Genomic DNA, 21,134 nt, shown 5'->3' on the forward strand with positions numbered 1-21,134 from the left:
AAAAATAAATAAATACAAATATATAAAATAAAATAAATAATAGACCAAAAATTTGGAAATATACACAATAATGAAATGAAAATATTAATTAGTTGATTACTAACTATGGACAAGGCAGTAATAGATTGATTACATTATTATTTATATACATATAAATGTGACCAACAAATAAATGATGCAGTGGAAAGAATCTATAAAGAATTAGTTAAAGAAATTAGGAAAGAACATTATTATAAATTGCAGAAAAAGCCGCTAGAGTGCAGGTAGGCAAAAGACGTTATATAAACAGAAATCTAAAGGTCTAAAGATCGTAGAGATAAAATAGTCAATGTGAGAGTAAAAAAAGAAAAGGATAAAAAATACCAACATAAAAAGGTTTAAAATGTAAAATAATGAGAGCCCAAAAAATAATAAAATGTATCAATATATAAAGGGCATGTAAAAAACGGATATATTAACAGGGAGTACGTAAAAAACAATGTTATAGAAAATAAGAAGAAATATGGAGAATAGGAAATGAAGAAATAAGAGAGAGAAAAAATAACTTACAGTTGTAGGCAGAGATCTCTGCCTACAACTGTAAGTTATTTTTTTGGTTTTATAGCCCTGATGAAGACCTGAAAATTAGGTCAAAATGTCGGCATAAATAACTATTTTTTTGTTTATTTATGTTGTTTCTTTGCTGACCGCACCACCCTACCATCTTCTCCAATCGGTAAATTTTATCATTTAAATGGTTTTGTGTATTTAAAACATTAGCAAATATGTTACATTTTTAATAAGCATTTCATCATTTTCATTAAGTATTATATCCGAATCATCAGTCATATTTGAAGTTACCAAATGGATCTATTTACTAAATCATATTTTTTATTGTAGATATGAAACATCTTGAAAAACTACTCAGAGAAGGGATCGTGAATGGACAACCAAAAACAGGAGATCCTTGGGAAAAGATTTTTATTATTGTTGAAGGTGTTTACAGCATGGAAGGGTCTATTGTCAAACTTCCTCAAGTAATAGCATTGAAGAAGATGTATAAAGTAGGTTTGAGTTTCACATGATGTTTATTAGCATTATTAATTAATTTATCTTTTTTATAATCCTCATGAGAATAACTATGTAATGGCTTTTGCATAGAAATAGTGAAACCATCTTGAAAACGTAATACAGGAGGTCCTTGTACTTACGTCGAAATCCATTCCTTGGTAAGTGGCTTTAGACTAGTCCTGTTAGACAGATAAAATATCTTGTAAAATAAAATAAAAAAAATCTCTGAAATAAAAATTATTCACAATTTATAAATAATTCCTTTGAAATATAGGTATTAATTAGCATATTAATGCTTTATTTTAGTAAGTAACATTTATTTAATCATTTGTAGGTAAAATGAATATTTCATACTTTTAATTCATTTATTTAATTATTGGATAATTGGGGTGATTTCTATTAAGACTCCAGAACAATGCAGTTTATATATATCAAGTGCCGATTGCCATTTACTTGTAATTAGTGATACATCAACAATACAAACTTATAAAATGTTATTATTTTACGTATATGAAGTGGATTAAGTTTATTAACACTTAAATACTAATTAACAATTATTTTTAAACCCATAGAGACAGCAAAGAGATAAGAAAAAAAGATTTCCATTTATTGGACTATTTACCCCGCAGTTTTTTTTTTTTTTAAACCATCCCAAAAAAATAAATTTTTTTTGTATGTAAAAAAACACAATTTAGAACATTGTCTTCGCAAAAAGATAATCGAAATTTTAATTTTGGATATCTTTCATAATCTTACATAATACTCCCTATGTAAACATAGGCTAAAGATATATATAAAGGATTATTATAGAGAATAAATCATTGTTATTTTTTTTATTATTATCACATTGTCACTTTCAATTCTTGATTGTATATTCGAATGTGAAAAAATATAGCAGCATAAAATACGCTGCTCGATTTATCTTGAGTGTGTACAGTTTCGCCCGTTTAGCATGCTCGAATTAACTCGAGTGTACAAGTTAAGGGGTTAAACCTATACAAGGCACTGAGGAAGGCGGATCTAGTCAGTGACTTTTAAGAAATCAAAGTAACAAGATGTGAATAAGTCTGGTCAAAAAAAGTTGATTTATTTTTAAAATATAGTGCTAGTGTTTTCGCTAATTTATAAAAATTATGAAGACTTAAATATAATGATTTTAACAATAAAACTAAACAGCGAAATGTTTAATTGTACTTAATTAGTGATCCAATAACTTTCAAACTAAATAATAGTTAGTATAAGTAATTATATACATTCCAACCATTCGATTTATATTTGACCTCCCATAGAACCGCTTCCTCTAGCAAATCCTTCATATCGTGCAGCCTCCTAGATTTCTCTTCCTAACTCCATTCGTCAATCCTCATCCTCTCCTTTCCTTTAAGCACCACCTATTCCTTCACCTTCTACATAACCAAACTTCAGCATCATTGTGAGTTATGTATATAGCTATCGATTACTATTATAAATTATAATTTAACTAAGGTTTTTATGCCATATAAACATATACACCTAACACTTTTTTTAATGTCTGCCAGACAATTAACCTTAATTTGTGAACAACATATTTATTCTCAGAGGATATTTATCCCAGAATAAAATTATTTTTTAATTCATTTATTGTAGGTTTTCTTTAAGCTGGTCTATTGGTTTTCAAATTAAGAGCCTAAAAACTTGCATGACTTGGATTGGGCATTTCATGATGTGCTATGGACTTTCTTCCTTTCATATGTGCTGTAAAAAAAGTAATACTTGGAAGACTGTTACAGATGTTGATAGTGCAAAACTGATAATTTTTGTGAAATATCATATAGTGGACCTTACCTCTTCAAGGTTGCATGAAACGTTTATACATGTAGTCTTCATGATCATATAAGAAAACAAAATTTTAAAAAAAATTATATTTTAAAAATATAATATAAAGTATAAATGTCAATAATAAATAGCTATAATAAATTATAATTATCAAAATTCCCTATCTCGCACCCTTTTTTCCGTAGACTAAAAAGTTGGAATTTACAAAACTATTTTCCTTCCTACTGTTCTTGAATGATGTGAAATGTGGCGTTTTTCATTAAGGTAGGAACATTGCCTTAAGATTTTTAAAAGCAAATTAATATTAAAAATATTTGGACTGAAAAAATTTGAGTTAACTGGAAAATTTAGAAGGTCATACAATGCAGAATTGTAGTAACTCCAACCTATAAATATAATCTAGGTTATAAAATTGCAGCTAATAAGATGGGCATGTAAGGTTGTAGGTTTAATAACAATGTTAATAAACACTGAACTGGCGGTTAAACTTCCAAGGGGTAGACTGAAGCATAGGTGGAGGATTGTGTCAAGACTGGTCTTTTAGATTTGCGTTTGGAAGGATATTACTGGACCAGTGTATATAGACAGTAATTGATGGTGTCTGCATTGAACCTTTGGGTTCTCTATACCTTTATTATAATTTATTATTTATATTTTTCTTTATTTACAGAATATAAAAATATAAAATCTCAAAAGAAATGTTTATCCTTGCAAAATTGTATTCTTTTATTTATTTATTTTTTCTTTTGAAGTAATTGAAATTGACTAGAATCTTTTTTAATAGATACTGCAGGTGGCACAGAACATCAAAACTACTTTTATAATGAAAAGACATTATTATTGATAAAAGAAAGATGCTCCAGGTGCAGTCAAAACTACTCAAACTGTAATAATGAGTAGATTGTTGACCATGGATTATATATATATATGAGGAGAAGATGATCCAGGGTACGGTCAAGGAAGAACACGAATATTGTACAAAACTATTTATTACAATAAATTTCGTTTTTTCTTATTTGTGTTCTTAAATGAACGCACCCCGGATCATCTTCTCATACAAGCAGTAATAAAATTATTTATTTATTGGGCCAAAATAGAATTTATTTATATTTTATTACAAATAATATATTGATTTATTTAATTTATATTTTATTATAAAATATAATTTATTATTTAACTAAGGAGATATTCATTTTGGCTCATAATAATAAATTTTTATTACTATGTGAGCTCTGTTGATTGCTCCCGAACCATCTTCCTTTTAAATACAACACATGGTCAATAAACAATCTATTATTATTTATTTTTATTAATATAATTAGAGAAGATGTAACTTTAATTTCTGTTTCAGGCATATCTATATGTTGATGAAGCACACAGCATTGGTGCTCTGGGTCCAAATGGTAGAGGTGTCGTGGATTATTGGGGGTGTGATCCCCAGGACATAGATATTTTTATGGGTACTTTTACAAAATCTTTTGGAAGTGCCGGAGGATATATCGCTGGATCCAAGGTTACTTTCTATAAGTGTTTATATTATTCTTCAAGATTATTGTCAATTTTGTTTTTTAAACCATCATTGGTCATACCATTCTCTAAATTATGTTCTATTATTTCTTATCCCCTATACAATCATGATGGATTATGATTTACTAAGAAGTTGAAATAGAATAGAGCTTTTTTACTACCAATTAGTAATCTCAATATTTCATATTTAATCCTCAGACACTTCTCAATATGAATTATCGGAATTCTATTATATATATGTGACTGACCTTAAGTGAATTAGCAGATATTTAGGGCTGCGACTAAGAAGAACAAAATATTTTTCAACTATTTATTGCCTACGTTTCAACCCACAATGCATATCTTTATCATCAGAGATAAAATATAAAGATAAAAAGTAGATAAAGCTAATAAGAGTAAAAAAGTGTAAAGTTGTAATTATAAAAAGACTTCTATATAAACAAACTATCATAAAATCACAAAACCTAAATAAAATAGTAAGGAAATTAAAAATAACTATGAAATTTAATTAATTAACATAATATTGAGTAATAAGCTGATAAAAGAGAACATATTATTAAACAGATCTATTAATTAATGGAGCAGACATAATAACTATCCTAGTCATAATTAATGAAGTGATGAATTAATAATATTGAGGAATAGTAAATTAATAATAACAATAATTATCCTAATTGTCTCAACCTTCTTTATTAAAACATAATTACAGCTGGTCCGGTTATCATGAAGGGCATTCTTAATTTTATTATCCCATTTTTTTTTTCCCATTTATCCTGCAGCAACCTGGGCTTCAGTCTTCAGGTTGAGGTTGGGTTTCCCGGGTTGTAGGTCACTGCAGCTTTAACTGGCAGTGGAACTTCATGAACCGTTTTTTGATATAATCTTCTATTGACATCATTTGTAATTCTCGATACAATTGGCTATTTCTTATGAACCAAGGAGCACTTACTACTACGATTCATAGGACTTTATTTTGAAAAGATTGTAATTTTTTCCTTTTCATTAAGGATGCCGCTTCCCAGGGTTCACAGCCGTACATCAGCAGTGGCCTAAGAATTGTTTTAAATATAAGAACAGTTGTTTCTGGTTTTAGTTTGGAATTTCTGTTTTGGATAGGATTTAGCATTACTAACTAAACTATAACATAAGAAACCATACATTAAACTACAATATAAGAAACCATACATAGTGAAAATTCAATTGAAATAGATTGATTAATTTAATATTTTTTTAGGAACTGATAAACCATATACGAGCATACAGCCATGCTGCTTGTTATGCTTCTTCTATGTCACCGCCTGTTGCACAACAAATCATTTCTTCCATGAAAATTATAATGGGATTGGATGGTACAGATGAAGGTAATAAATTTAAGTATTTATAATTTTTTTATTATGAGATATAATATTGTTAATGATATATAAATTCAGGAGGCATTATTAGGAAAAGATAATCTGCATTCTTAATCGACTGATTTCTCTTTTATATGTCCACATCGGTAAGCATTTCATTCCAGTACTAATAGAACTCTTTAAGTTCAGTAGTTTCTGAGACACAGTTCTTGAAACACCAAAACTTTTTTCCATACAAGTTTATTATTAATGAGTCGTCTTATTATTTAGTGAAACATCATTATTAATAGTGTTTTTTTTTTATCCCTTCAGTCCAGTTTATTAATATTTTTTCACTATTATGACATTATACAACACAGATCAACGATGAGTCGAATTAATACTAATAGAGGTCCAAGGATTTCTGCATAGATTTAGTAGTGAAAATCGCCAGAGTTAGAACCAATGAAAAGCCAAAACAAATTTTTTCCTGTTATTTTTCTCTTTATTCTGCTTGAAATGAGTATTATTTGAAGAAAAAAAGGAAATAAAAGAAAGAAGGTATTACTTCTTTTCTATAGATTTTATAGAAATAGTAACTCATTTTTATGCTTTCTGCATACAAGATGAGATGAAATCGAACTGATAGAGACTTGAACTGGAAGGGATTCCCCATACACTACCTGTTATAGAATTTAAGTTGGGATTCAAGTTGAGAAAAATCAAAGAGAGACTCACTGTGTGTGACTTCGAACAATCTCTCTTCGTGTTCAGTGGTCCATACTTATGAAGTAAAACTTCTTCGCCGATGTTCATACAGTTCTACACTCAAGAAAAAAATTATGGAATGGGATTAAATTGCTTTCATGACGACAGGGTGAAATGGAAGTGGCGGGGGAAGCATGGTTGGTAAATTCTAGGTGGATGATTTTAAAATTTTAATTGCAGAGTAGGTAATTAGAGGAGTTTAACAATTGAGCTCAGGAGCTCATTACAGGTTATATCAACATTTCTATTTCAATGTAACAATTTTCCAGCTAGAACTGACTTAAGAAATGGCCATTCTATTCTAATTATTATTACTATCCTGTAACTAACATTTTCTACCTTAAGCTATTAAAGGGAATGCTTGATTATTATTAATAAAACTTTAACACCTTATTACATTTATAGAAGTTTCACTTCTGTCAGCGATTCCCCATACTATCTCAATTTTTTTTAATGAAAATATACTTCTGTACTGGATTCAAACTATTAATTGTTTACATACTAATTATTGAGTAATCCACATTTCTATTTACACCATCTTACTAATGTATGGTTTAGGGATCAGGAGAATAAGGCAATTAAAACATAACACAAGATACTTCAGGAAAAGACTTCATCAAATGGGAGTGATAATTTATGGAAATGAAGATTCGCCTGTTGTTCCTCTTTTGGTCTACCTCTTCTCTAAAATTGGGTGAGTATTTATTTATCCAATGAGAACATGTGAGTTATTGCCAGAGATTTTGTCATCCATTGGTTTACCACAACAATCAGAATTCAAAATTACAGATTTTTTTTTTATTTTTACAATTTGATTTTAAAAAATAATTTAATTAAAAAAACCGATCGCAAAATTACCCCATTCGTCCTAAGTTATCTTACATATCTCTTTTAATGTATTGTTTAAAACATATTGATCTCTTTTAACATATAATTTGTTTGTGAAGTTACCTTTCAGTAATAATAAGTAGTCAGGCATCCTCCACACCCAAACAAAATTTAAGTTTCTTCAGAAAATACATTAGTATACTTTCTTTCATGATGCTACTAATTCCAAAGACCCGGGTTCGAATCTGGCTGAGCAGTTGATTATTTTTTGTTATAATATAGCCGTTAGTCAACCCTGTGGGTAATGAAGCCTTCCTGAGGTCCGCCTAGCCACATAAAGTGGGTTTGCTTATTTTGGGAAAAATCTGTTGTTCGAATGTGATCTTGAAAAAATCACCTCCTTGTATAAGCGCTATTCTAAAAATAGTGCTTCATTACAAAATACTTAACCCATAACCTTCATGGGTTGTAGCAGTTCACATTATATTTTCTTCATGTTTAAACACACAGATGCATGAGACAGAATAGTTAAAAATAGAATAGTACAAGGAGCCGTAATCTGTAGTGGAAGCCTCCCGACTACCATAACAAGTTTCATTTATTATAAACAACTTCACTAATAACTCACCAACATATGTTTAAGAAGATGTACTGCAATATTATGTCACCTCAAATGGTTGTTGTTGTTGATTGTTGCTTAAATGTGTAAAACCCTCTGGTCATCAACGCCTATGGAATGATAAAAGTAAAAAAAAAAAAAAAAAATCAAAGAGGAGTTATAATTTATAAAGAAGGCGATGTGCTTTTAAAAATTCAAACACTAATGTAATTTTAGCTTCCTCATCTGTGAGAGCTTCTGATAAATTTGGGGTCAGTCCTATCCTGTTTATTATAGATAGGATTCATAATTAATCCTATCTTATCCCTATTCATAATCCTATCCATCATCTCAGATGGATAGGATTTATTTTTTTTTTAATTACATTATTTTTTATTTCAAAGTTTTTAGTTTTTCAAGTTTTGCATTTTATGATTGCCTATGACTAGTACATGGATAATGTGAATGTGGATTTTTTTTTTTGTATGTGAATAGGAAAACTAAGAGAGTTTTAACATGCTATGTACTATTTTTATTTTAAGAAAGAGTAATATTAATCAAATTAAAATATTTTAAATTAAATTTATTGTGGCAGTTACTTGAATTCACAAGCTAGTTACTATATCACTATAAAAGTATGCAATTTCTTAGACAAAAATATGCCATCTGTAATGTAAATTTATTTATAAAGTATTTAATATCCAAATTGTGTCAAAATATATAAAATTTCTTAGCCTTAACAATACCCGTTGTAATGCTAATAAATCGCCCAAACATTTATTGCCCAATTTATACTGAAACCATGTTTAAGATTGGCCTTAAAAAACACTATATACTCATCTTCTTTGTTTATTATTTTTACTTTCACATACATATATAGGATGGGAAAGTATTGTAATCATGATTTCTAATTCCAGTTTTCAATGGAAATATACAATTTGGGGTCCTATGGGTCCAAATAGCCAAGTCTTGCATAATGGTCTGTGCATCTGTTTGGTTAGCTAGCTCAAAAACTAAAAATCGTACGAAACTGAAACTTTATATTTAGAGCATGTGTATGCCTGGGATGTCACCGCAACTTTTTCATTAAAATCAACCAGTCAGAAGTGCCATTTAATAGAATACATTTTTCATATTTTATTTATTTTTTTCTAAAAAATTACTTGTTAGATTTTGAACTCGGTAAATCTAAGTACAATTAATTGGTCTTTAATATCAGTTAGGTCTTATCCTCATTAAAATACTCTAACAGGGCTTAAATTCCGCCTTTTAACAAAAATCAGTCAGAAGCAGTTGTTGTAACAGACCTCATGTTAGCTAATAATAAACATTTGATAAATACAAAATATTAAAGAATTGAATGAATAAGTTAAGGAAAAAATAGATACAACTGATTCAAACAGGAAAAACCGAGACCGTCCAAATGTTCTCAAATGCATCAAGGCTTTTGATATATTTTGTTTAACTTTAGTATTATTTCCAGGAACAAAATATAATTCGTTATTACCACCTCGAGAAACCTTAAAAAACGAAGTTTCATAGTAATATAAAAATAAAAAAAATTTTATTAATAATTTTCGCCTTCCCAGTCTTAAGATTTTTTTTTCAAAAACCACAAAAATAGTGATATCGTTAACACGAGGTGACAAATGTATTCAAAGTTGAGACTTGTTGGATGTTAGTGAAAGTAGTATATTGGCATGCAGGCATCCTCCATACCAGATTTATACAGAAATATTATGATAAAGTGAGAAAAAAAATTGTACTTTCTCAAACCAACAAAATATTTATTTAAATAATAATCCAGACCATAGATAAAGGGAGCCGACTCTGAAGACATGTTCTGACTTGTTTTGACATTTAGTTTAAGGAGATTAGGTGGTAATGTTTAAACATAATTATGACTTTTGGCTTATATTTAATATCAAATTTATATATATACTATTTCAGAGGGGTAGTTCGAGGTTTGGCGGCTCGGAAAATTGCAACTGTTGGTGTAGGTTTTCCAGCGACACCTTTGATGGAAGGTAGGATAAGATTTTGCCTCTCTGCAGCACATACCAAGGAACAGCTGGATTATGTATGTCATTTTATTTCCTATTTTTATCATTTAATTGAATTTGTCCATTACTAGGAAGGCTTATGAGCTATTATTAAATTAATTTCAGGAAAAATATAAAATATAATATCTGTTTATTTATTCATGTTTCAATGAAAAATATGGAAAACAGATTGGAGCATATATAATTAAATACCATAATAACCCTTGTTTTTTAAGGATATGAACCCCCAAACTTAATAAATGAAGTTAATTAGGTTTTTTTTTTTTTTAATAAATGCTTTATATAATTGAACTAATAAAATAAGTGTTGTAAACCTTCTTTCACGGGTTTGAAGTTGTGTCAATGATCCTTGTACAAAAGCTTTTTATTAAGTATATAAATTATATTTGTTTAATAAATTATTATTTCTTTACTCCTGATAGATTTTAAGAAAGAAATTCTTTATTTCCATTACATTTTTTTACTCTTTTCATTGCTTGATTTCTAAAGTTAAAATCTCGTATCATTCAGATATACAATTTCTAAAATTATCATTTTACTATCAAGAAATTTCACATTTTTAAGTAAAAAATGAAAGATTTAAAAAAAGCGATGAAATTTATATTCAGATGCATGAGTGGAAAAAATGTCTCTTGATCTTTGTGTCTCTGGGGGACCTTGAGAATGCAAAACTGGCATGCCACAAAAAATCTATTTCACTGTAACAATTTTTGAATAATTATTTCACACACTTAAATTTTTGACTCACTGAGTCCACAAACCATGAAAGTTCAGCAGTTCTTGTCTTCATATGACTTTTGACCCTTTTTCGTAGGTATGTGTTTTATAGATTTCATACAAATATATCACAATCCTTTATATAGGGGGACTTTAGCACTGACTAAGGACCTCCATATATGAGGCAAGATGAAATCAAAGCAAGGGAAACTGAAACTGAAAGCGATAGGTTGCCTTGTAACCTACACTACTTGTAGTAGTATTTAGTTGGGATCCGCATTAGAGAAGTACAATCTTACCCTGTATGCAGAGGGCATGAGTATATTAACATGTGATTGCATCTTCAAAAATACTGTATTATTTTTCTATTTCTGAAAACATTTTTAAAGAAAGGATCTGAGAGATTCTTCACAGGAGCATGGCTTGTTCTTAAGAAATCTTTAAATACCTTATAAAATTTTATTTTAATAATAAAATTTCTGTTGCAGGCTCTTGAACAGATAGATGATATTGCTAATGAACTAGGGCTGAAGTATTCTCAAAAACTTCGAGACCCTAGACCTATTGTATACGGCACCGATGATGATGATGATGATTTTGATGCGACTGACTAGTATTATAGTGGAAATTTTGTGGTTTACTTCACACATGCAGTGCCTTTTGCTACACCTGCCAGTTAATATCGAATTCGCTAAATAGGGTGGGGTGAATAAAACTATAAGGTAGTTAAATAAACAGGGATTAAATATAGGTTATCCAATCTCTTGATCAATACCCATTTAGTCAAATTCATCTTTTAAAAAAAAAAATTGTTTTTATCTGTTAAAATAAGAAAGACTTCATAGCATTAAATTGCTTTATATTATAAAATTTCATATTACATTAATATGTTCATGTAATATAACTGATTGTTAAAGCATACAAAGTTGTAAAAGTTATATTTTTCAAATTTCTACCTTGAATATGGGCTGAAGTTTCTGCGCTATTGTAATAAGAAGCTCACTGCTTATATACTTATTTAATGAATGAAAGATTAAATTAATCTTTTTAGCATTTAAGATTTCAAATTCTTTAATTGGATTTGATCTTCGACACTTTTTTTTCCTAAACTAATTACTTTTACCTTTGTTATAATTAAAATCATGGTTAGTTCATTAAATGACTATGTTAAAGAACTCGTTAGTATTATGTTGTGAAATGAAAAAAAACAAGACAAACTTGAAAATGAATGTACCTATTCAGTTCCTTTTTGTAATGATTGATTTTGTTCATATGTTTACTATTTATTTAGTTAGCTTTTTCATTTCCTGATACTGTGCTGTTTTTTATTCTTTTATAAACAATACATATCCTTTTAGAAGATAACGGCTAAATTATCATTATTTTTCAGTTATGAATCACTTCATATAGAAAGGGAATTGATCAGTATATTAGCGAATATTAAGAAGAAAATAAAAATTGTATTTGTCATATAAACTACAATTATGATGATCCATAGTTAAATTAAAATACTTTTGAAAAATTTTTTAAAAAAAAGTGTCATTTCTAAAAATAATGTGACTGATGTTCTTTTATGAAGGGATTCATATGAATTTATGACACTTTTAAAAGTATTAATTACAGTATTGTTATAATTTATTATCCAACTTGTTTTTTATATTAATTCATTGTACATTTCCTACAATAACAGATTTTGTAATTTTTTTTACTTTATCAATGAAATCGCCTAAAGTTTTTTTTTTTATATTTGTAATAACTTTTATATACTTAAAGCATTCCAGTTTATCGAAAGAAAATGATTTTTTTGCCATTTATTTCTCTATTGTCTGTGTTTTATCTGACTTGTTCAAGTATTGTTTTTCATTATAATTGAACAAATAAAAATACTTCCAAAAGATTATAAAAGATAAAAAAAAGAAAAGAAAGTTGAAGTTTTTAAATTAACCAAAAGACTGATTATTTATTAATGCCTGAAGTTCCTACACAATTTTGCTTGTGATTGTTAGAAAAAAAATTTTCTCTAATAATAAAAAATCTGTATACTTTTTTTTTCAAAGTTTGATAATGTATCAAACATCATTTGAATGAGGTCCATATTATTTTATTTCACAATTAATAATATTGCCATAATGGATACCAAATTATAGACAATAGACCTTTTTCTATTACATAATTTGATGTATTCTTATAGAGGTTATATTTTTCCTAATTTAATTTACATACCTTTTGTACTTGTTACCAATCCATTGTTATTTAATAAATTTTAATACTAAACTCTTTTGTATTGAGCTACATTTAAATCTCTTCATCAGTCATAAAAATAGAGTACAATGGGCTCTCGTCCGAAAAATAAAAAATATTTGATAAATAGTGCAGATTCAATTTGGAATATACATTCATTCATTAAAACCGTATGTATTACGAACTCCTCAAGTTCTGTTTGGCTCAGAAAATCCTAGTTAAAAATATTCAGATTCAGTCAGAGGCCTTTAAAAAGATGGTTTATGAGATTCAACTTCTATACAAACAAAACATTTGTAGACTTTCTTGGGAAAATAATTTAAAAGATATCTGATGATAATTATTGTAAAAAGATTTATTAATATATTATTTTTGTTTGATATGTATAAAATTTATTGATTGTTCACCATCTACTTTTTTTTCCCTGCCTATAGTCATTACATTTGGTAAGGTAGATATCACTGTCAAGACATATATATATGACAGTTATTGCAAGTGTTAGGCCACTGACATTACTTGTACTATTAACAATCATGAGCCAGTGCGACATTGCTGTAACAATCATATAGCTAAACCATGATAGTGGCTAACACTTTTGCTGCAATAATGGAAACAGTATGATAGGTCCCTGTCAAGGCATACTTGTGAAAGTAGCTTCACTGACAGTACTTGTACTATTAACTATCACGCCAGAGCGAATGCAATAGTACAATCTCAGCTAACAGTCTCACAGTTACAGTAATAACAGTTCTCCTAAAGCGGATTTTTGTCAGGTAAAATGGGTATTTTTAAGGCTTAAAATTTAATTAAACAAGATAAAGTTCCTAAGTTTGGGAAAGTATGGATTTTCAGTAGAAAAGAATAAATTTATAACACAAATTTAATTACAATGACTGATTGAAATGAAAATATAAATAAATAATTATTAAAAATCTCCAAGCACAATGTTATTCTTTCAAAAAAATTTCACTTTCCAATACAAAAATCTTTAAAAATTATATCTAATAGCTGTTCTGTTGAAATCCGCCCTGTAAGGCGTCCTAAACTATCAATCGCTCTTCGTAATGTTTCTGCTGTCAAATCAACAGGAAATTCCTTAGAGCTGAGTTCTGAGAATTGTTGAAGTGATGCTAGACATTCTTCTAAACAATGTCTTTGGCGAGAACTGCTGTAACTTGGATTGTTATAAATACTTCCCGACTTTCCACATCTGTAAAAAAAAAAAAAAAGTATTTGTACACACATATATATATATAGTTATGTTTTTATTTGATGATTATATTATTTATTATATCACTTGATCAATCTTAAACATAATTTTTAATTATATCAAAATTATGGAAGATCACTGATTGTGTGTATTAATAAATGGAATGTGATCCTGGTGCAGTCAAATAATAACAACTATTTTAATTGATCCAATGTTTGGCCCCACGTTGCAGGGCTAGGTCAGGGCTAAAAAAGGTACAAACACTTAACATGAGTAAAAAAGTAAATGGAAAATTACTAGGGTATACAATGAAACAAAAATTAAATAAAAAAAATAAAAGGTTATAAACAATAAATGAAAACGGAAATAGTAACAGATAAAAAGAAGAAATACAAAAGAAAGTACAAACTAAGAGATGAAAAAGGGGGGTAAGAATAAAAACAAAGAAGTTAGTACTTTCTTTTATATTTCTTCTTTTTATCTGTTAATATTTCCGTTTTCATTCATTGTTTATAACCTTTTATTTTTATTATTTAATTTTTGTTTCATTGTATACCCTAGTAATTTTCCATTTACTTTGTTACTCATGTTAAGTGTTTGTACCTTTTTTAGCCCTGCAACGTGAGTCCAAACGTTGGCTCAATTAAAATAGTTATTACTATTTGAGTTTAATTTTACCGCACCCAGACAATATTCCGTTTATATCAAAATTATGTTTATTGAAAATATTGAAAATAAAACTCCTGACGACAAATTTTTATTATTTCGAAAATAGTACTTAATAAAAAATAAAATTGAAAGTTAATATTACTTATCATTATTATCTTTACTAAATATTCATCAAATTAGAAAATACTTATCTTTTATTTTCAATTTAAAAGTTTAGCTTTATTGCTGATTCATTCCAGGAATACTTGAAATATAGGAGAAAGCATAATTTGTTTATATGGGAAAATAAAATGTATACATAGGCAATTGAAAAAGTAGTAAAATAACATAATTAAGGAAATAAAATAAAAATTTAAAGTTATATAATGCAAAGAAATATGAATATTTTAGTTTATTAATAATGTAAAAATTAAAATTATGGAAAGAAATAATCAAATTGAGAGAAAGAAAATATATGTAATTAATGAGATATGTAACCATAATATTGGATAAAGAAGCAAAATATATCTTAAGTTTAACGAAAGAAATGAATAGAAAAAAAAAAATTGAAAACAACAATAATAATGTATGGTGAACATAACTAATAACGTGGGTAAGGAAAATTAAGAAAAAAATAGAAAAGGGTAAAATAAAGATGGGGTGGGGGGGAAAAAAAGAGAATTAAACATAAATTGGTTTCATTGGTTGTTATCTTGTTCTATTCTTAGCCCTGATGAAGGCTAGAAACTCTAGCCAAAACGTTGGCACGATTAAATAAGTTACATCAACTTATTTGTGTTTTATTTTGACCGCACCCCCCAACCATCCCAATCATAATTCATAACTTAAAATTATGAAATATTCAGTTAACATACAAATGATAAAATAAGCGTTATCTATCAAAGCATTAATATCCCATTTAAGATGTCTTAACCCTTTATTTCAAAGGAATTATTTATAAATCATAAATAATTCTTAACTTTTTTTCATATACAGAACATATATTTTTTTTTATTACTATAACAATAATATTTTCTCTATATTATTGACATTAACTAACCCTTTTTTATATTTTTCACAATATTCACATTTCATTGTAAATGAAAACATTTTTTATAAATTTCTGTAGTGTTAAATCAATTAATTAAATACAACTAATAATTGAATCACTTATTATAAAAGTAGTTTTATTTAAATTATAAATGATTATATTTTTTAATTTGTAATATTGTAATATATCTCATACTGTTGCAGTCACTAAAACAACAATGAACAAACGACAAAGTTGATCGTTGGTTAGTTTTTATGCAATATATTGCTACAACTACTAGTCTCTTGTTGTAGAGTACTCATGGCAGTATATATTTAACTGCGGACGTGACGGCCGTGCGGGTTGGGGTTTAGATTCCAGTGCGCTTGGTTAGGAACATTGTGGGTTCGATTCCCACCTGGGGCAGTTTAACATTCATTTTTCGGCGGTCCCGAAGAATGAATCTTGACACTCCCACCTTGGTTAGTATACAGCAGCAACACAGGTAGCCGCCAGGAGTTGAGAAAAAGGACTACTAGGCCCACTTGCCGGACTTGCTCCCTGCACCAAATACCAGTACCAGTATATTTGACTAACCAAGATGAGACTCCGTCACATTGACCATTTCCTTCTTTACTTCATCCTGCCAGCCTCAGGGGGCCTTATTTTCAAAGAACATATAAACTGTCTCGAGTTAAGGCCTAGAATGCCTAGAATTGTTGATTATAAAGATATTTTATATAGAGACACATATATAAATTTTTATGCTCATAGCGCATGTTATAATTATTTGATAATTATAGAAAATTAATAGATAATATGAACTTTTTTTGTTTTAATACTTTTTTATTGTAAATAAATAAAGATCAACAGTCAAACCATTCCTTTTACATCAGGTATTATTCATTTTATAAATTCATCTTATCTATTTTTTCACATGTACATTTCAGTTTTTTTTATTTGTTTTTGGTTTCTAAGCTAAAGGTATTATGTTAAAATTTCTTTTATATAGGTTTTTGTTGAGTGAAGTAATTTATTTTATCATTTTAAATTATTTATTTATTTTTGATTGGAGAAGTTTGTCGGGGAGTGTGGTCAGCAAAGAACAACATAAATAAACAAAACCATATTTATTTATTTTATGCCGATGTTTCGACCTGAGTTTCAGGTCTTCATCAGGGGTTGTGGCGTAGAAGGCAGGCTAGCAATTTATTTATTTTGATTAATACATAAGATACTTAAGATTGATGTTTCTTTAATTTATTTTTGTCTACTGTCTTTTGCTATAAGTTGTTTTCTCATTTTATTTTCATCCCACAAGTATCTCTCCCAGCACTTACTTACTTCACCTTGGCAAGAGGAAAGGCTCAATTAATCCTCTTAGTTCAGGTAACATGGAAGCTATACAATCTGTATTATGATTAGCATATCTCACATTTCATCAAATTTAGAAGGCTCAGATGGCCAGAAGGTCCTAAGAGGATTCTGACTTATTCCCTTTTTGGTTGTCGCAAAGTGGGAGGGTTAGGCTGCAGTAGGGAGATTGTGTGACCAATGATGTCAGGGAATATCGGACATCCAAATCTAGATGGAGGTGGGACAGAACAGCAATGCGTGGTGGTTGCTGCTTGAAGAAATCAGGACCCTTCCTCGCCTGCTAAACCAACATCTTGGTCCTGACAAGGATGTATAACTGGGACTGTACTGTATTAAAATTAAATGCTATATATTCGAAATCAAAAATAATACTTACAATGTTTCTAGATTATTTGTCATCCTTTCAAGAAGGTCTGTGATGCCTTCTTCTGTTTTACAAGAGATTCCAGAAACGAAATTATGGCAATCGTGTTCTTTAAGAAAACCTAAATTGTCCTCACTCGATAACAAATCCATTTTGTTCAATAATACTAAACCTTGAGTTTTACCATTTGAATAATGTTTCACATCATTAACTACATAATTCCATAAATCCTGACACTGTTTGATTTGTTCCAGTATGCCCAACTCACTGCACTGCAAATATTTTCGAAGTGCATCTGAGGAATGTAAATTATAGCCATTGGCTTTAGCCCACTCTACAAATTTAACAGCATCAAAGATAAACAGAATAAAATCAGAGCACATCGCAGATGAAATAGCTCTTGAAATTCCTTCTGCTTCTACCTGATCTGCAGGGTCCACTCGAAGTCCTGTAAAAAAAAAAAAACTTTAAATATAGCAATGGTTGAATAAGATTGAACAAAAAAATGAACCCAAATGTAGATCAGTTGATGAATTCTAAGAGATGGTGGTAGGAAATGTCATTAGAAATAAATTGTTTACTGTTACTGTTTATTAGAAAAGGGAAGTTCACTTTTTGTGGCGAATTAATTCTTCAATTGATTTTTTTTTACTTAGTTAAAAATATTTTTTTATTGAAAAAAAAACAAAAAAACTTAAAGGTTTAACAGGTAAAAAAAATTTTTTTTTAACAAAATAAAAAATTGATTAATACTTGAAATAATAATACATGACGTATTTGAAATAGAAATAAAACTGTTAATGGCCACCTCCCCCTCCACTCTTGTACACTTCCGATATTCTATCAAAGTCTCTGAAGCTATCAACTTGAACAGGTGGATGGTCCTGATTTGTTATTTATTATTAATTTTATTTTTATATATTCTTTCTCGACCTTTATATAAATAATCTCAACTTCTTTATTTTCTGTCTTTTAGTGTGTTAAATTTTGTTTTCTTCAATGTACTTTTCTGTTTTTACTTTTTATTGCGTCTCCTGTACTTTCTAACCTTATAGTTTACATAATTATTTATATTTTTATCATTGTTTATTTTATATTAATACTATTTTATTTCTTCTGTTCTTTTATTTGTATATAATTTTCTTTTCACTTATTTTTACATAATTTTAACCCTACCGTAATTTACCTTTTTTGTATATCATTATCTTATAATGTCAAAATGTTCTTCATTTTTTTTTTGTATCTTTTTAGCTCTGATGAAGCTTTACAAAGTGGGGTGAAACGTCGGAAAATAAATATTTGAAAACTATTTTTGTTTCTCTTTTGACCGCAACCCTGACCATCTTCATAATTTTAAATTATACGGTCAATTACTTATATATATATAAAACAAATAATGACTAATCCAGATGACAGTCGAACCCACAACCTTCTGAGCTAAGCACCAACATGCTCAGCTACAAGGTCCTCTTAAAGTGACAATTATCTTTAGGATATTAAAAAAAAAATCTTTTGTTATTTTGACGATGTTCACAGAATACTTCTCATATTATTTTTAAGCTATCATCATTTTCTGTGCTTTATATTGTAACATGTAATCAAACCATACATTATTTTTTTAAAACTGAATCAAAATAAAAATCATTTTCTGTGCTTTATATTATAAAACATAATATCAAACCATACATTACTTAAACTAAATCAAAATAAAAATCAAATGACTTAGTTCTAAACAGTAACATAAAATGTTACCATTCCAACTTCCTCAACCTTCCTAAATATAGAATCTACCGAACCCAAGTGAATTGAGATTTTTTTCGTGGATCACTTGAGAGTAAGGGGTCAACTCTATGATTCCACCGATTGCTCATACCTATTACTTATATGAGCCAAAGTTTCCACCTATATAAAATATCGGTCTTTTAATTCTGACTGTCACACAGTATTTCAGAAACTCCAACTTTGTGGCCAAAAGTCCTTATAATAAAATCTTCAAAACTTAAAAAATAGTGAATTAATTAATTAGTTATGAAAAATATTAATTCTTAGAACATGTTGGTTAGTAGGAAGAAGGGAGAGGTCCAGTAATTATTTCTTTTTTATGACTAAGCTGGTAATTTAACCATACTTATAAAATAAACTTAAACTTTAATTGCCGTTCAAAATTTAAATTTGTCGACTGAATTATACACACACACACATATATATATACATATATAATTCACTGTATAATTTTAAATTATAAAGAAGATGGTCAGGGGTCCAGTCAAAAGAGAACAAAATTAGTTATCAACTTGAATTAAATAAATATTTAATTTATTAATCATTTTTTAAAATATTTTATTGACTTTCATAATTATGGAATATGAAACTACCTAAGAGAGACTTGAGTAACAAATTCATAATATATATTTAAAAAAAGGTAGCAATGTGAGTAGGTAATTATCTAACAAAAGAACTACAACTTTCTGTAAGCAAGAAACAAAAATTACAATTCATTACTGAATCGACCTTAAACAAACCGAAATTTTAAACAGTAACAACATTAAGTTGCAAATAGTGAGTCCATTTAAAGAAGAAAAGATAGAGAATAATCCGTTGTAATCACTAATGAACATTCTTACTCAATTTGTCAATATCAACTTTGAGAATATATTGTAATTACAGGATCTATTCTATTTGTATTTTGTATTAACTGGTTAATATAGAAAAATCTCCACCACTAATATTTTACAGTACATAGCAATAATGTTTTTACTTTTGGCCACGAAATAAGGGTTTCTGAATCACTGGATTCATTGTGCATCTCCTTGAAAAAATTAAAACAAAAAAAAAAACAGTAAAAGGACAGAAAAATTATTATCAATCAAAATGATTAAGGGAAAACCTTTTGGATCACATTAAACCCAATTTTTTAATATAAAACTATATAACAATAAATATTTTTATTCCATACATTTTATTCCTCATATATGAGGCATTGGGTTGTAAAACATGGAAACCGAAATATTTCTTGAATTGTAGTTTTTGGCATCATCAGTTTTTTTAAGGCTGATTTTAAAAAAGATTTGAAAGAATCAGAAAATTTGTTTCCTTAAGATAATAAAGTTGATATTAAGTTCTGGTCAGTGACTGGTTGAATATAATATATTGTATATGTATATATAGTTGATCATCAAAATTTATATATAAGAAGATGGTCAGGGTTGCAGTCAAAAGAGAAACACTATTTATTTTCCGATGTTTCACCCCACTTTGCAGAGCTTTCAACCTTTACCTTTGAACAGCCCTGATGAAGCCATGCAAAGTGGGGTGATACGTCGGAAAATAAATAGTTGTAAACTATTTTTGTTTCTCTTTTGACCGCAATTATGACCCTGACCATCTTCTTATATATAATATATTGTAATTATCAAACAATGTAACATTGTAAAAGTTTTCATTTCTGTATTTACCATATTTTTTGACCGAACGCCTCATATACATATTTCACGTTTCAATAATATTTCTTATATAATAATATTCTTGATGAATGGAATATGGTCCGGGTGCGGTAAAAAAAAACTC

The 21,134-nt window shown here is 28.4% G+C and overlaps 2 protein-coding genes across 4 annotated transcripts in view; one reads left to right on the forward strand and one right to left on the reverse strand.

Annotated features, from left to right (window-relative positions):
* lace (serine palmitoyltransferase long chain base subunit) overlaps positions 1–13,318 on the forward strand; it is a 59,051-nt gene extending 45,733 nt beyond the window's left edge. For all 3 annotated transcript variants that reach the window (XM_067052238.1, XM_067052237.1, XM_014423596.2), the window contains exons 7-12: positions 880–1,043; positions 4,217–4,378; positions 5,627–5,753; positions 7,050–7,185; positions 9,868–9,997; positions 11,186–13,318. In XM_067052238.1, the coding sequence (XP_066908339.1) occupies positions 880–1,043; positions 4,217–4,378; positions 5,627–5,753; positions 7,050–7,185; positions 9,868–9,997; positions 11,186–11,311 (845 nt within the window). In that variant the 3' untranslated portion in view covers positions 11,312–13,318. The remainder of the gene's footprint in view (positions 1–879; positions 1,044–4,216; positions 4,379–5,626; positions 5,754–7,049; positions 7,186–9,867; positions 9,998–11,185) is intronic.
* Positions 13,319–13,800: 482 nt separating this feature from the next.
* LOC106682658 (tRNA modification GTPase GTPBP3, mitochondrial) overlaps positions 13,801–21,134 on the reverse strand; it is a 16,825-nt gene continuing 9,491 nt past the window's right edge. Inside the window, exons 8-9 of the mRNA XM_014423646.2 lie at positions 17,580–18,015; positions 13,801–14,148 (exon numbers count right to left, since the gene is read on the reverse strand). Of these exons, the coding sequence (XP_014279132.1) occupies positions 13,905–14,148; positions 17,580–18,015 (680 nt within the window). The 3' untranslated portion in view covers positions 13,801–13,904. The remainder of the gene's footprint in view (positions 14,149–17,579; positions 18,016–21,134) is intronic.

The sequence above is a fragment of the Halyomorpha halys genome, unplaced genomic scaffold, assembly GCF_000696795.3.
Source record: "Halyomorpha halys isolate HHAL.00 unplaced genomic scaffold, Hhal_1.1 Scaffold433.1, whole genome shotgun sequence".
NCBI classification, from domain to species: Eukaryota; Metazoa; Arthropoda; class Insecta; order Hemiptera; family Pentatomidae; genus Halyomorpha; species Halyomorpha halys.